Source organism: Symphalangus syndactylus, chromosome 20 (genome assembly GCF_028878055.3).
Source record: "Symphalangus syndactylus isolate Jambi chromosome 20, NHGRI_mSymSyn1-v2.1_pri, whole genome shotgun sequence".
NCBI lineage: Eukaryota > Metazoa > Chordata > Mammalia > Primates > Hylobatidae > Symphalangus > Symphalangus syndactylus.
The window spans coordinates 30,082,412-30,095,247 of record NC_072442.2 but is presented as its reverse complement, the minus strand read 5'-3'; the positions used below and the strand labels follow the sequence as shown (position 1 = coordinate 30,095,247).

At 51.1% G+C, this 12,836-nt stretch overlaps 1 protein-coding gene across 3 annotated transcripts in view; it reads left to right on the top strand.

The window, feature by feature from the left end:
• The first annotated feature begins 849 nt into the window (after positions 1 to 849).
• The window catches only part of KSR1 (kinase suppressor of ras 1), a 170,693-nt gene continuing 158,706 nt past the window's right edge, over positions 850 to 12,836 (top strand). Inside the window, exon 1 of one of the 3 annotated variants that reach the window (XM_063628750.1) lies at positions 850 to 1,270. In XM_063628750.1, the coding sequence (XP_063484820.1) occupies positions 1,043 to 1,270 (228 nt within the window). In that variant the 5' untranslated portion in view covers positions 850 to 1,042. The remainder of the gene's footprint in view (positions 1,271 to 12,836) is intronic. The other 2 variants (XM_055257768.2, XM_055257769.2) reach the window with 2 other exon arrangements.

Genomic DNA, 12,836 nt, shown 5'->3' with positions numbered 1-12,836 from the left:
GTGCCAGTAATCAATCTAGGTGCTGTACATGTATTAACTCATTCTTCATAGGAACCCTATGAGTTATTTGATGAGGAGACTCGGGCGTTCACAGGAAATCGAACGTGCCCAAAGTCTCACCCTAGACAGTGATGGAGTGAGAATTTTAGTCCTGGCCACTTGCTCCGAAGCCACCGACAATTCAGTGTGGTGTCCCCCGTGTCTGGGCTGGCTTGGTGGGTTGGGAATGGCGGAGGAATGGGACATTTATTTTGATAGGTAAATGCGGTTCAGAAGAAAGCTCTTCGTCTTTCTCCAAGCCTGAGCAATCCTTTTGGCGCAGGCAGTCCAGAGTAGAGCGCTTGGTGAGCCAGCTCTACAGGAGAAGTGCTGTAAGCCCCTTCCCACTAGATGTCAGCCCCTAAACCCACATAAAAATCCTGGAATCTCCCCGGTCCCCATCTTCCAGGGCTGGGCCGCAGCTGAGGAACTGAGGGACGCACACCCGCCAGGCGTCCAGGGGGCGCCGCCCCATCCGGGGGTCGTGGGAAGCTCCTAGGCCCTGCGGGGGGCGGAGGCGGACGGGAAGACGCTGCTCCCCCGACTCTCGGCGCCTGGGGGAGGAGCCGGCGCGGAGCAGCCCCACTCGGGGCTCCCAGTTGGGGCCCGCCCTCACCGCCTGCATCGCCGCGGCCGCCGGGAGGGGAGGGGAGAGGAGGGCTGGGAGGGCGGCGCGGGCGCGGTCCGGGGCCCCGAGGGCGGGGGCCGGCGGCAGGTGCGCCGCGTGGACTACAAGTCCCAGCATGCCCGGCTGCCCTGACCCGGCCCCCGCCGCCGCTTAAAGGCTCCGGGAGCCGCAGCCGTCGGGTCGCCGCGGCTTTCGCTTTGCCGCCGCGGCTGGGAGGGTGGGAGCAGCAGACTCAGCGGCCGCCTCTACCGGCGTCCCGGCTCGGGCAGCGCCGAGGGGCGCTCCTGGTCCAGCTGTCTTGGCTCGGGGGTTCCTTGCCGAGGCGCCCGTGCCCCGGGCTCCCCGCCTCCGCCGCCGCGGCCCCGATGCCGAGGCATGGATAGAGCGGCGCTGCGTGCGGCGGCGATGGGAGAGAAGGAGGGCGGTGGCGGGGGGGATGCGGCGGCCGCGGAGGGAGGCGCAGGGGCCGCGGCCAGCCGGGCGCTGCAGCAGTGCGGGCAGCTCCAGAAGCTCATCGACATCTCCATCGGCAGCCTGCGCGGGCTGCGCACCAAGTGCGCTGTGTCCAACGACCTCACCCAGCAGGAGATACGGACCCTGGAGGTAAGTGGGTCGGGGACCCGGGCTGGGCTCGAGGAGCGGCCCGGACACCTCCCTACGGGCTCCAGTTCACTCCTGGCCGAGTTGCATCCTTGAGCTCGCGTCGCCCCGTTGGAGGCTTCCCCTCCCTCCTGCACTCGCTGATGCGGCAGCCGGAGGACTCGGGACCAGCCCTCACCTTGGGCAGGATTTGTGGGGCGGGTGCGTGGTGGGAACTGGGATGGAGGCTCGAGGGGCCCGTGGGCGGGGTGGGCTGCGCGCGGGCATCCCCTTCCCCCCCTTCTCCGCCCCCACCCCATTTCCAGTTTGCGGGGCCGCAGGACTCGTTGTCCCACTGAGTCACAAGCTGGACTTTTCCCCGTGTGACTGAGTCGAGCACCCGTGGGTCGGGGTGACGGAGGAGGTTCCCCTGAAGCGTGATCGCAGGCCTGCCGTCCCCTGTTCCCCTCACGCCCCAGACGCCGTCCTGTCCCTTCCTTTCCTCTCCTCCCAGGTCTTGTCTGCCGCCTTTTCAAAAAGTGTTGCTGAAACTGCATTTTTGCTATTCAGGCGTTTGGTGCTTTCCTTTCACGTTGCCACGGAGGCTCGCTGCTTAAAATGTATTAATAATTACCCGCTGACTCCCCCTGCTTCCCCCCAAAGATTGGATTTTGGCTTAGGAAGGATTATGCTGGGAAGCAAGCCTTTGGTGGGAAGATGACACTGTTTAAGGGGTTCTGATGGAGACAGCCTGGAGTGTAAAGAGGAAATAAGGTATGCGGGCCTTCCTCTCTCAAATTATAGCTGGGGAAGTATTTGAAGGATTTGGAAAAACCAGCCCTAGGGTTGTTGGGGCACCCTGTCCATACACAAATGAGGGCGACTGGTGGATTCCGAATGTGATTTTGGCCAGGGACGGGGCGGTGAATCGTCAGACCAGTTAATAGCTGCCCCATCTTGAAGAAGGAACCTCTCACCATCTTGCCCTGCCACATCTGGCCTCCTGCAGGTCTGGGGATGTTTTATTAGATCCTCAATTTCTCCTCCCCCTAAACCCTCCCCCCGCCCCTTATTGCTAATTGCCTCTGCCAGCTGTCATAAGGCCCTCTGTGATCGCGGTAATTATTACAAGACCAATCCTTCCTCCAGGCATGCCACAAGCCTGAATCCTTGTTTGATCCCAAATGCTCGGGGGTGACTCTCCCTCAGTTTTAGCTATAAAACCACAGGACATTGGAAGAATACAGTCAGTGCTGGGTATTATTATTTTTTATTACAGTTGGCTAAAGCTGTACTGACCAAGGCTTTGCTTAAAAAACAAACAAAACCCCCTACAACCGGCCTTTCTGCATGCATGCTGCAGTTTTCCAAGTACTGAGAGAAACTGATTTTTTGAACACAGCTGAGTGTGTTTGCTCAGCAAAGTTCAGTTTTTAAGCTGACACAATAGGGGGCCTGTGAGGCTCAGTTCCGGGAGGAGGGGTCGCTGTCTGGCAGAGTGTGCGTGGTTGGACTTCGGTGTTGCTGGGCTTGGAGAATGCTCTCTGTGTCGGCCTCTGTAGGATTGTCCCCACGTTGCTCTGAAGTGCTCCTGGCTTCCAGAGTGTGTATATAGGAGAACCACTTGCTGTGCATTCTCTGGAATGGCCTTTTGTCCTACCCTAACTTCCGGAGTCCCTCATTTTGATGGCGGTGTGGCGTTCATGACACCCCAGAGCATCCAGCTATTTAAGTCTTGGAGCTGGTTTATTCAGTGGCTTCCCTCCTGAGTGTTTGTTTAGACGATCATCCCTGGCAGCAGAGAACCCATCCGAAGGCCCACAGGGGATTTGCAGCTCCCTGTTCTTCCCACCATGATGTGGATTCGGGTTCACTCCTCTTCCTGAAAAGGCAGGGCCTGGGTTGTTTTTGGGGATGGGAATTTAGACCCCTGGAGCGAGTTCCGTGGGGCTGCCACCAGCTAGTTTAGATGAGTCACTTCACCCCGGAGGCCTCAGCCTCCTCACCTGCAAAACAAGGAGGCTGGAGTGGATCTCTGAGGGCTCTGGAAGCTCGAAATTCTCTAGGTTAGAGAAGGAGACTTGGTTGGGTGAAATCAAATGTTTGTGATTGTTTTTATACTACCCTTGTTTAAGAATAACCCACTTTAGGAATGGTTCTAAAATCCAGATTTACTGAACCCATAACAGGGGTTAAGGTTATCATAAGAATCTTTGCCATAGGAGCAGCGTGGTGAGCAGGAAGCCCCATGGCTTTCATACTGGGCCTGGTTCTGTCTGTGTGACCTAAGGCAAGTCCCATGACTTCTGAATCTCAAGCTTTCCTGTCCGTAAAACAGGAACGAGACTGCTCACACCTGCAGCGTTTTGTCTGTCAGTCCATGCTGATACTACCAAAAGAGTCTGCCTGGCAGCTGTCCCTAGTGAGGGTCCAGTAGCATTTATGGCACAGGCCACCAGGAGAGAAACTTAACCCCTACTGGACCCTCGCTAGGGAAACTTAACCCCTACTTTATGGGTTCAGTAAATCTGGATTTTAGGGAAAGGTACTTCTGCAGCTGCCTCTCATTTCATATAGGTGGGTGACACAAGCCAGGAAATAATCTCAGCAAGCTGGGTGGGGCCGTCCACCCCCAGCAGCATGTGTTGGGGCCAGGCAGGCCAGTGGCAGTGTCCAGTCCAGCGTTCTTTCCTGTTCTGTGGGCTCCCCACACACCAGGCCATGGCCCCAGAGACTGCTTGCAACACTGGATTCCTGGCTTTTGAAGAAGGATCTGACCTGGAGGGCTTGGCCTGTGCAACTGCATCGGTCTTAGCTAGAATCTTAGGAGCCCCAGCTCACTCTGGCCTTCATGAAATAAACACTCAGTGGGAGAAGCAGCACGTGAAATGTCCGTGGAGGTCCCTGACCAGGGATGGGCTGCTGCTGCCTGAAATCGGGTTGTGATGGGGTGTGGGGGGTCAGCGTGTCTGGTTGTCCGGGAATAGCTTTTCTCTGTTGTGGTCCAGTTTGGATGGAAAAGGGTAGAAGGAGCTGAGACTTAACGTTTGCTGCCTATGTGCCCAGCAGTGTGCCTAACTCTTCTCAATCTCACACACGTTCCTGGAGATCAGCAGTCTTCATCATACAGGTTTTCCCTCTCTAAATAGAAAGGGTGGGAGGCACAATCTGAAACCAGGGTCTTAATCTGTAAACAGAAGTTGTGAGGCTACTTCATCGTGGCAGGACCTTGTGTTCTGTCTCCGCTAGACCCCCCTAGGGGTCTGAAAACTCCACCGAGGCAAACGGGAATGTTCTTATGCCCCAGATGTGCTCACGGAGGGGCACCTGGCCTGCCTCATAGCTGGGCCTGCAACCTATGCCAGTAATAATTACCTTCATTCCTTTGAATCTGCCCAGTGCTGGGGAGACAAGGGTGTGTAGAAGCAGACACGTCTTGCCTCATGGAGATTTACGTTCCAGGGACATTGTGACTTGCCCTTTCCTGCAAGCCTACTAGTACTTTTCAGAGACAGGCTCTGCCATCCTGAGTCTCCTCATCTTGTGTTCTTGTGGAAAAAAATCCCTCCTAAGCAAGCTGGCGTGGAGAAAGGGGCTGAAGGACTTTGACTATCAGGCTTTGCTGGGGGAGGTGATGCTGGGAACTGTGGTAGGTGCAGAGTCAGGCTTTGCTGGGGGAGGTGATGCTGGGAACTGTGGTAGGTACAGTCTCTGCCCTTGGGCTGCTTTCCTGAGCAGTTGCCCTGGAGCCGCAAGGGGTCAGAGGGGAGGCCCTCCTGCCACCTGGAAGGTCAGAGAGGCCTGGCCCTCACACAGCTCTGCCATGGCAGAGGTCAGAGCCCCACTGTGTGGGGGACCTGAGCTCTCCCTATGCCTCCCAGGAGCATCTGATGATGGAACTGCTGGGAGAGGGGAGGGGTGGCATGCCTGCAGATTGGGTCCTTAGGGTGTGTTGAGGCACGTTCCCTGGACAGACCTTTAGTTACTGTTGATGTGCTTACCTGGCTGGCATTACTGTTGATGTGCTTACCTGGCTGGCGGCCACCTAGCAAGGGCTCTGAAGTAGGTGGGCTACTCTCCCAGTCTTTGGGGTTTAGGGACACTTCCAGTCTAGTGAAGGAGCGAGGCAGGGCACAGTAATGACTCTAGTAGCACAGCTTTCAGGACCCTGCATTGGGAACCCCACTGAACCCTTGGCCCATCCAACCTCCTGCTTTTGTTTTGTTTTGTTTTTTGTTTTTGTTTTTCTTTTAGTCAGAGTCCCACTCTGTCACCCAGGCTGGAGTGCAGTGGCATGATCTCAGATCACTGCAATCTCGGCCTCCCAGGTTCAAGCAATTGTCCTGCCTTAGCTTCTGAATAGCTGGGATTACAGGCATGCCCCACTGTGTCCAGCTAATTTTCGTGTTTTTAGTAGAGATAGGGTTTCACCATGTTGGCCAGGCTGGTCTTGAACTCCTGGCCTCAAGTGATCCACCCACCTTGGCCTCCCAAAGTGCTGGGATTACAAGTGTGAGCCACCTCCTGGTTTTCTGGGAAATATTCCCAGAGTTTTGGGGACTTCTCGCAAGTCACAGGTCCCTGGCAGAACTGAGACTGAAACCTGGTTTTGCTTTCCCACCCAGCCACTGTCTCGAAGTGTGGCGTTTCTCTGCTTCTGCTCTGTGGCCACAGTTGTAACCCTCTGGCCAAGTGGCTCCAGCCATCTCTGAAGAGATACAGAGCTGGGGCTCTGGCCCTTTTTGTGTCCACTTTCACCTGGGTAACTTTTTCCCTGGTGAAACCTCCTCTCAAATGTTTCTCAGAGGCAGCCTGGAGGGGGACGGGACCCCCAGTGGCTGTGAGCCTGGGGAGGGCTGGGTGGTGCTGGAGAGAGGCCTTATCAGATCTGCAGCATGGGTTGATGTGGGTGCCAGGAGGTGTGGTTTGCTGCCTGCAGCTATGGGAATGCCTTCTTCCACGTCAGGGTTATTTCCTCTTCTTGGAGTGGTCTGGGCTGCCTCAAAATCCAGGAAAGTGTGCCGCAGGTATTCTACTCCTGCCCGCTGGATGTGTCTGGAGACGGACCATGCAGAGACGCTGGCCCACGGTGGCAGTGTCTGCAATGCTGAGGAGAAGCAGCAAAGCCTGTGGCCAAGTCTCTCTAAGCTGTGCCTTTTAAAAAGGCCGTCCTTTCAGAATAGGCCGGTTGAGATCTCTTTTTTACGTTTAATTCAAGGGGGAAGCTGCATAGGTGCCTTTGGGGTTAGGGGAATGGTCTTGGAGTAGAGAGGGCAGACACAGATGAGGAACATGCTTGATCACCTGTTCTGTGTCGAGCACTCCACTAGGCTCTCGGCATATGGTGCACCTTAACATTCACGATGATGCTATAAGGCCTTATCCTGATGTTGCAGATGAGGGAGTTGCAGCTCAGAGGGATGGAGAGACTGTCTCAGCAGGTGGTTGAACCCGGGTTGACTGGTCTTGAGAACTTATGTTCAGAACTCCACAGCTGTTGCTATGGTGGGGAGATTCTGTGCAGGGCCATGGTTGCTGAGACCAAGGAAATGGCCAATAATAAAAAGGGCTGGGCCGAGGGCATTCTGTGGCTCAACTCTAGATGTTTGGGCTTCCTGGTGGCCACCCAGGCCGTGCAGCCTCAGGGTTCGGACCTGGGTCTGCCTCCCTAATGTCCAGGCCAGCACATCCTCAAAGACAGGACTCTCAGCACCATGATGCAGCCAGCTCTACGCTTGTCTCATTCTGAGAAAGGAGAAGCTGCCTGGAGATCAGTTTACTCATAAGTTTTTAAATGGCTACCTGTCTTATTCTTTCTGAACAGTTCCTCTGATAAACAGTATATTCTTTAACTTTCTACATTTAATTAAAATATTTAAAAATACATAATGATACATGTTCACTATAAAAAAGAAAGTACTAGATGTACAACAGTGAAAATCACCCATAATGCCACCTCTCAGAGTTCATTCCAGTGCACATTTTGTTGTATATTCTTCCTGCATTTGCATACAAATGTACATGTGGTGTATATTTGTGGCACATACCATGTGCATTGCCTTGTAAATGTCTTCTGTCTATATCAGCACATATACATATGCATCAGCACTATTAGTGGCTGCATTGTGTGGTCATATCACAAATTCATCTAACCAGTTTCCCTGTGTGGGACATTCAGGCTGTTTCCAAGTCTTGCTTTTATAAATGGTGCTGCAACGAGTATCTTCCTACAAGTGAGATTTGCTGGGTCAAAGTATATGAATACATTTAATATCTGTCCTAGTCTTTAATATCTTTGTGGCATCATAACTCCCCCTCTCCTAAGCAGGAATGGCAGCCTTCATACATTTTTCCGTTTGCCACTGCATCTGTAATCACATTGACGTCCAAGAGTTTAAAAGGAGGCTAGGGCTGGGTGTGGTGGCTCATGCCTGTAATCCCAGCACCTTGAGAGGCTGAGGCTGGTGGATAGCTTGAGTCTAGGAGTTCAAAACCAGCCTGGGCAACATGGTAAACCCCATCTCTACAAAAAATAGAAAATTAGCCACGCATGGTGGCGTGCTTCTGTACTTCTAGCTACTCAGGAGGCTGAGGTGGAGGTTGCAGTGACCTGAGATTGCACCATTGCACTCCAGCCTGGATGACAGAGGAAAAAAAAAAAAAAAAGAGGCTGGACATGGTCCTCTGGCTGAGGTTCTGGGATAAGTGTCAGGAACTATGGCTTCTAGTTTTGTGGTTGCTTGTGTTGCAGTGACCTGAGATTGCACCATTGCACTCCAGCCTGGATGACAGAGAAAAAAAAAAAAAAGAGGCTGGACATGGTCCTCTGGCTGAGGTTCTGGGATAAGTGTCAGGAACTATGGCTTCTAGTTTTGTGGTTGCTTGTTCTGGGCTATGTGTCAGGCATTGTGGCTTCTAGTTTTTGTGGTTACCTGCAGCAAAGGGGGGCCCCCTGGGCTGACCAATTAGAAGAAGGCCTTTTCCTTGCTCCAAGATAGTGGAGGGAGGGGCTGGATTTCAGGTCTCCCTGTCCAGGGACTGATCAGCTTTGGTAGTACATAATCATATGGTGAGGTCTTGATCACTTGAGGCTCATGAAAGTCACTTTAACTGCATTCTTGGTTGCATCCCTAACTACAAATACTGATCACAGTGCTATTTGGGGTGCCTGGCTTTGGGGATGATTTAGTAGAGTTGTAGGTTTCTAGGGCTGCAAAAGGTCTTGGAATTTCCATGTGGTCCAGCCTCTCATCTTGCAGGTGAGGAAACTGAAGGCCTGAGGGAGAACTGACTTGCCAGGAACCCCTGTTAAGGAGAATTAACAAAGGGTGGTTATTAAAGGAGCACTGAGTTGGGAGTCAGACCTGGAGGCCCACACCCTTGGTTAAGACATTGTACCACCTTGAGTGTGGCCTGTTGACTGAGGGTGAGCCACTGCATCCTCGTCTGATTGTGGGGTCTTGACCTCAAGGGGTTTCCTGCAGGAAGAAGCAAATGGGTTTGCTTTCCTAGCTCTGTCCAGTGCCTTAGGGACCCTGAGGACTGGAGAGATTCTTGGAGAGCCATCTGGTGTATGTCACGGGTGGGCCTTTCTTGAAGGTCAGTCTGCCCAGTGGGCTGGCCCAGCCCGAATGAACTGTCTTGAATCTTTGGAGTTGTCTGTGTACTTTTAAGGGCTTCTCATCCTTGCACCAAAAGATGCCCTGGAAATTAGGTGGGAAAACCTTAACTTTTGTGGGGCCTTGTGTTTGTCTTAGAAGTTCATGCACATGGCCAGGTGTGGTGGCTCACACCTGTTATCCTGTCCTGGATCCCTTGAGTCAAGGAGTTTGAGACCAACCTGGACAATATAGTGAGACCCCATCTCTACAAAAAATAAAATATTAGCCAGGGGTGGTTGTGCGCACCTGTAGTCCCAGCTACTACTGTGGCTGAGGTGGGAGGAGCACTTGAGCCTGCACTGAGCTGTGATCTCGCCAGTGTACTCCAGCCTGGGCCACAGAGCAAGACCTTGACTCAAAAAAAAAAAAAAAAAAAAAAACCCAACAAGAAAAATTCTTGCAGGTTTTGCATTCTGTCCCACTATCCATTGGTTTTCATGTCAAGATAATGTCAGAAATTCTTTACAATTGCTTCCAGAAGGAGTAGCCTTTTAATCTAGTGCACAGGTGTCCAGTCTTTTGGCTTCTCAGGGCCACATTGGAAGAAGAATGCTCTTGGGCCACACATAAAATACACTAATGCTAACGATAGCTGATGAGCTTAAAAGAAAAAAAAAGGTTTGTGCGTAATTTTCGTGATACCCACCACCACAGACAGGCGGAAAACTCCTTGTAGTCAAACGGTTGGACACGGCTGATCTAGTGTCTTGTCGTCCGTTTTGGCTTTCTCCCTGATTCCAGAATGCAGGTAGAGGTGTAGAGACGTGCTCTCAGGACAGCTGTTGAGATAAAAAAATTCGTTGTCATTTATTCCCAGGCACAGCTGTTTGTCATTTGCATTGAAAAAGTCTCCATTCAAACTGCTGTCACATATAAAATCTATTTATATAAGTCTGTATTTTTCTGTTGTCTTGGCCTTTGTGGGCAGTAGTGTGTTTTAACCAAGCAAACTGTCCTTCCAAATAATGAAGCCGAAGTCAGCCTACCTGCTTGCCATTTTTCTTCCCCTTCCATTTTTCTAACCTCAGGATAATTTAAGGTTTGTGTTTAAGGCCGGGCACAGTGTCTCAGGCCTGTAATCCCAGCACTTCAGGAGGTGGAGACGGACATATCGCTTGAGCTCAGGAGTTCGAGACCAGCCTGGGCAACATACTGAGACTCCGTCTTGTATAATTAAATTAAAATTTAAAAAAAGAAGAGATAAAGACCTGTGTTTAAAATTTAAAAAAAGAGAGGAAGTGTAATGCAAAATGTGGACTGTGCCAGCTATGATTGGGAAAATATACAGCATTATCTATAGACTTGTATTAGCAGCATACTGGTCATAAGCGTTTTGCTTTCCTCAAATATGATGAGGCAAGCTACTTTAAAGTGTGGTGGGGCTTTCTTCCGCGTGGCTCCTGGAGGTGTTGAGTCCCAATTTAGCCAATTACTTTGGGTTTAGTTCTGATATGGATAAGGGAGACCAGCTTCATTCATGGTGCACACACAGTTTTGCCAATAAGGAAAAAAAAAAAAAGGCAACCTGAATGTTCCTACTCATTAGATGCTATCTGGAGGGCTCCCACTCCACTCCCACCAAGGCCCGGGCCCTTAAAAAGACTCAGTGCAGCCTTTCTGTATCTCATACTGTATTCTGCACGATGCTCCTGTGAAAGAAAGTTGTGCTGCATCAGCCATCTCCCTCCTGAAGATCCCTGCGGGTGAGGATTTGTGTTTTAAAGGTTCTGAGAAGTCCTGCAACAACAGTTCTCAAACTTATTTGTCCAGGGGATCTTTTCTTCCACTGAACGTAGTTGGGGAGACACGGCCTTAAGCCTTGAGCAGAGAAAGAGACAAGAAACTGTTGGCTCACTTACAACCAAGTGTTGTGTTTAAGTTTTAGGTTTTTATGAAACTGAGGTGCTGTTTGAGGTTCCAAATAAAATTGGGTGGTTGAAGAGAGGCTGGTATCCCTGTAGACTTAGCCAGCCATGAGAGGTGGCCTTTTTTACAAAGGGAAATAGGGTGTCTCCTGGGCATCACATTAGCACTTAAATACATGTATCACTGAAGCTTTCTAACAAGAAGAGGAAGCTTGCCCAGAGAGGTGTGCCCGCCTGCCTGCCTGCCTGGAGTTTGCACTTCCTGCCTCCTCCTGACCCTGGGTGCATTTAGTTGGTGTTAAGGGCATGGTCTGCTCAGGGTCTACCAGGAACCTCATGATCCCCTTGGTGGGCAGAAAACAATCCAAGAGAAATGCAGATGGCTGTGGGTGCGTTTGAGCCTGGGCTGCAGGGGGGTTGGGGGCGAGGGCTGGGCTGCAGATGAAGAATGCTTTTTAAAATAAAAAAGGAAATGCTGGCTCTGAATGGAAAGGAAAGGAAGCAGCTTCCTGTTTCTCGTGGTGGCTTTCTGAAAGGAGGAGCTCTTTCTGGCCTCTTGGCCAATGGAGGCCTGGGCCGGCTGGGGCCACTCTAGGTGTGCTGGAGTCAAGGCTCCCACACCGCTGCCTGAGGTTTCAGAAAGAGAGCGCTTGTTCCACCCCGTTTCATTTTCGCCAGTCGCTGAGTCAAATGGATGCATGTGGTTTCCAAAACGAATATCTGTACCTGTTACAAAATGGATGTGTCATAATAGGTGACATTTACTTTTACGGCAACCTTGCTTTGTGCCTGGCCCCCTTGTTAAGCTTTATGTAGCATTTACTTCTCACAACACCTTTGTGAGGAAGATCTTCTCGCTGTCCCCATTTTACAGATGAAGAAACTGAGGCGCAGAGAGGTTAAGTGACTTTCCCAGAGTCACATAGCTAAGGAGAGACTGAGCTGTGACTTGAACCCAGGCAGTCTTAATTCCTTGCCTTTACCACCCAACTTGGATTTGCAAACTCCTCTCTCCGTCCAGCTGGAAAATCTGTTAGCACAGGATAATTTTGAAGACTCTAGTTGCCTTTGTCTAGGCTCTGGGGGGTAGCCCCAAACCCTGGGCCAGGCCATAGTGATTCCTTGTTGTGTAGCGGCCAAGGGAGAAACTTACTTTTTGCCCTCCGAAGGTTTACTGAAAAATTAACTCCCAACATATAGATGACTAAGAGAAATGGCATATAAATTGATTCTCCCTGGTGTATCACAGAATCACAGAGCGATTACTTAATATCCCAGTGGGACCCAAATATTTCTTTGAATGATCCTAAGAGATAGACATTATCTTGTGAATGGGTCTTTTAGGGTGTGGTTGCGTTTTTGGCCTTTTTTCCTGAAATAGATAATGAGATAACAGTGAGGGGAAGAAAAAACAATCCTTGGTCCCTGGTGGGTCCATCTGGTCTTTTTATAGATAGGGGACATGTCTCTTTCAGTGTCTGTTAATCTCTAAGGGCCTTTAGTTTAAAATGCTCATTATGTCAGAGAGCTATGTTTTGAGGTCAAGTTCCCTGTGCTCCATCAGGTGAAATGCCTAGGTCTGAGTTTATGGTTTTCTTTTTTTTCTTTTTTTTTTTTGAGATGGAGTCTCGCTCTGTCCCCCAGGCTGGAGTGCAGTGGCGCAATCTCAGCTCACTGCAAGCTCTGCCTCCTGGGTTCATGCCATTCTCTTGCCACAGCCTCTCCAAGTAGCTGGGACTACAGGTGCCCGCCACTATGCCCGGCTAATTTTTCGTTTTCGTATTTTTAGTACAGACGGGGTTTCACCGTGTTAGCCAGGATGGTCTCAATCTCCTGACCTCGTGATCCACCCGCCTTGGCCTCCCAAAGTGCTGGGATTACAGGTGTGAGCCACTGCGCCTGGCCTTTTTTTTTTTTTTTTTTAACTTTGTCATGGAAAGGTTTAAACTTGTACAAAAGTAGAGAGAATGTTGTGACCACCTCTGTGTAGTGATTCCCCAGCTTCAGCAATAACCAGCTGTGGCCAATTATTTTTTTTTTTTTTCCTGAGATGGAGCCTGGCTG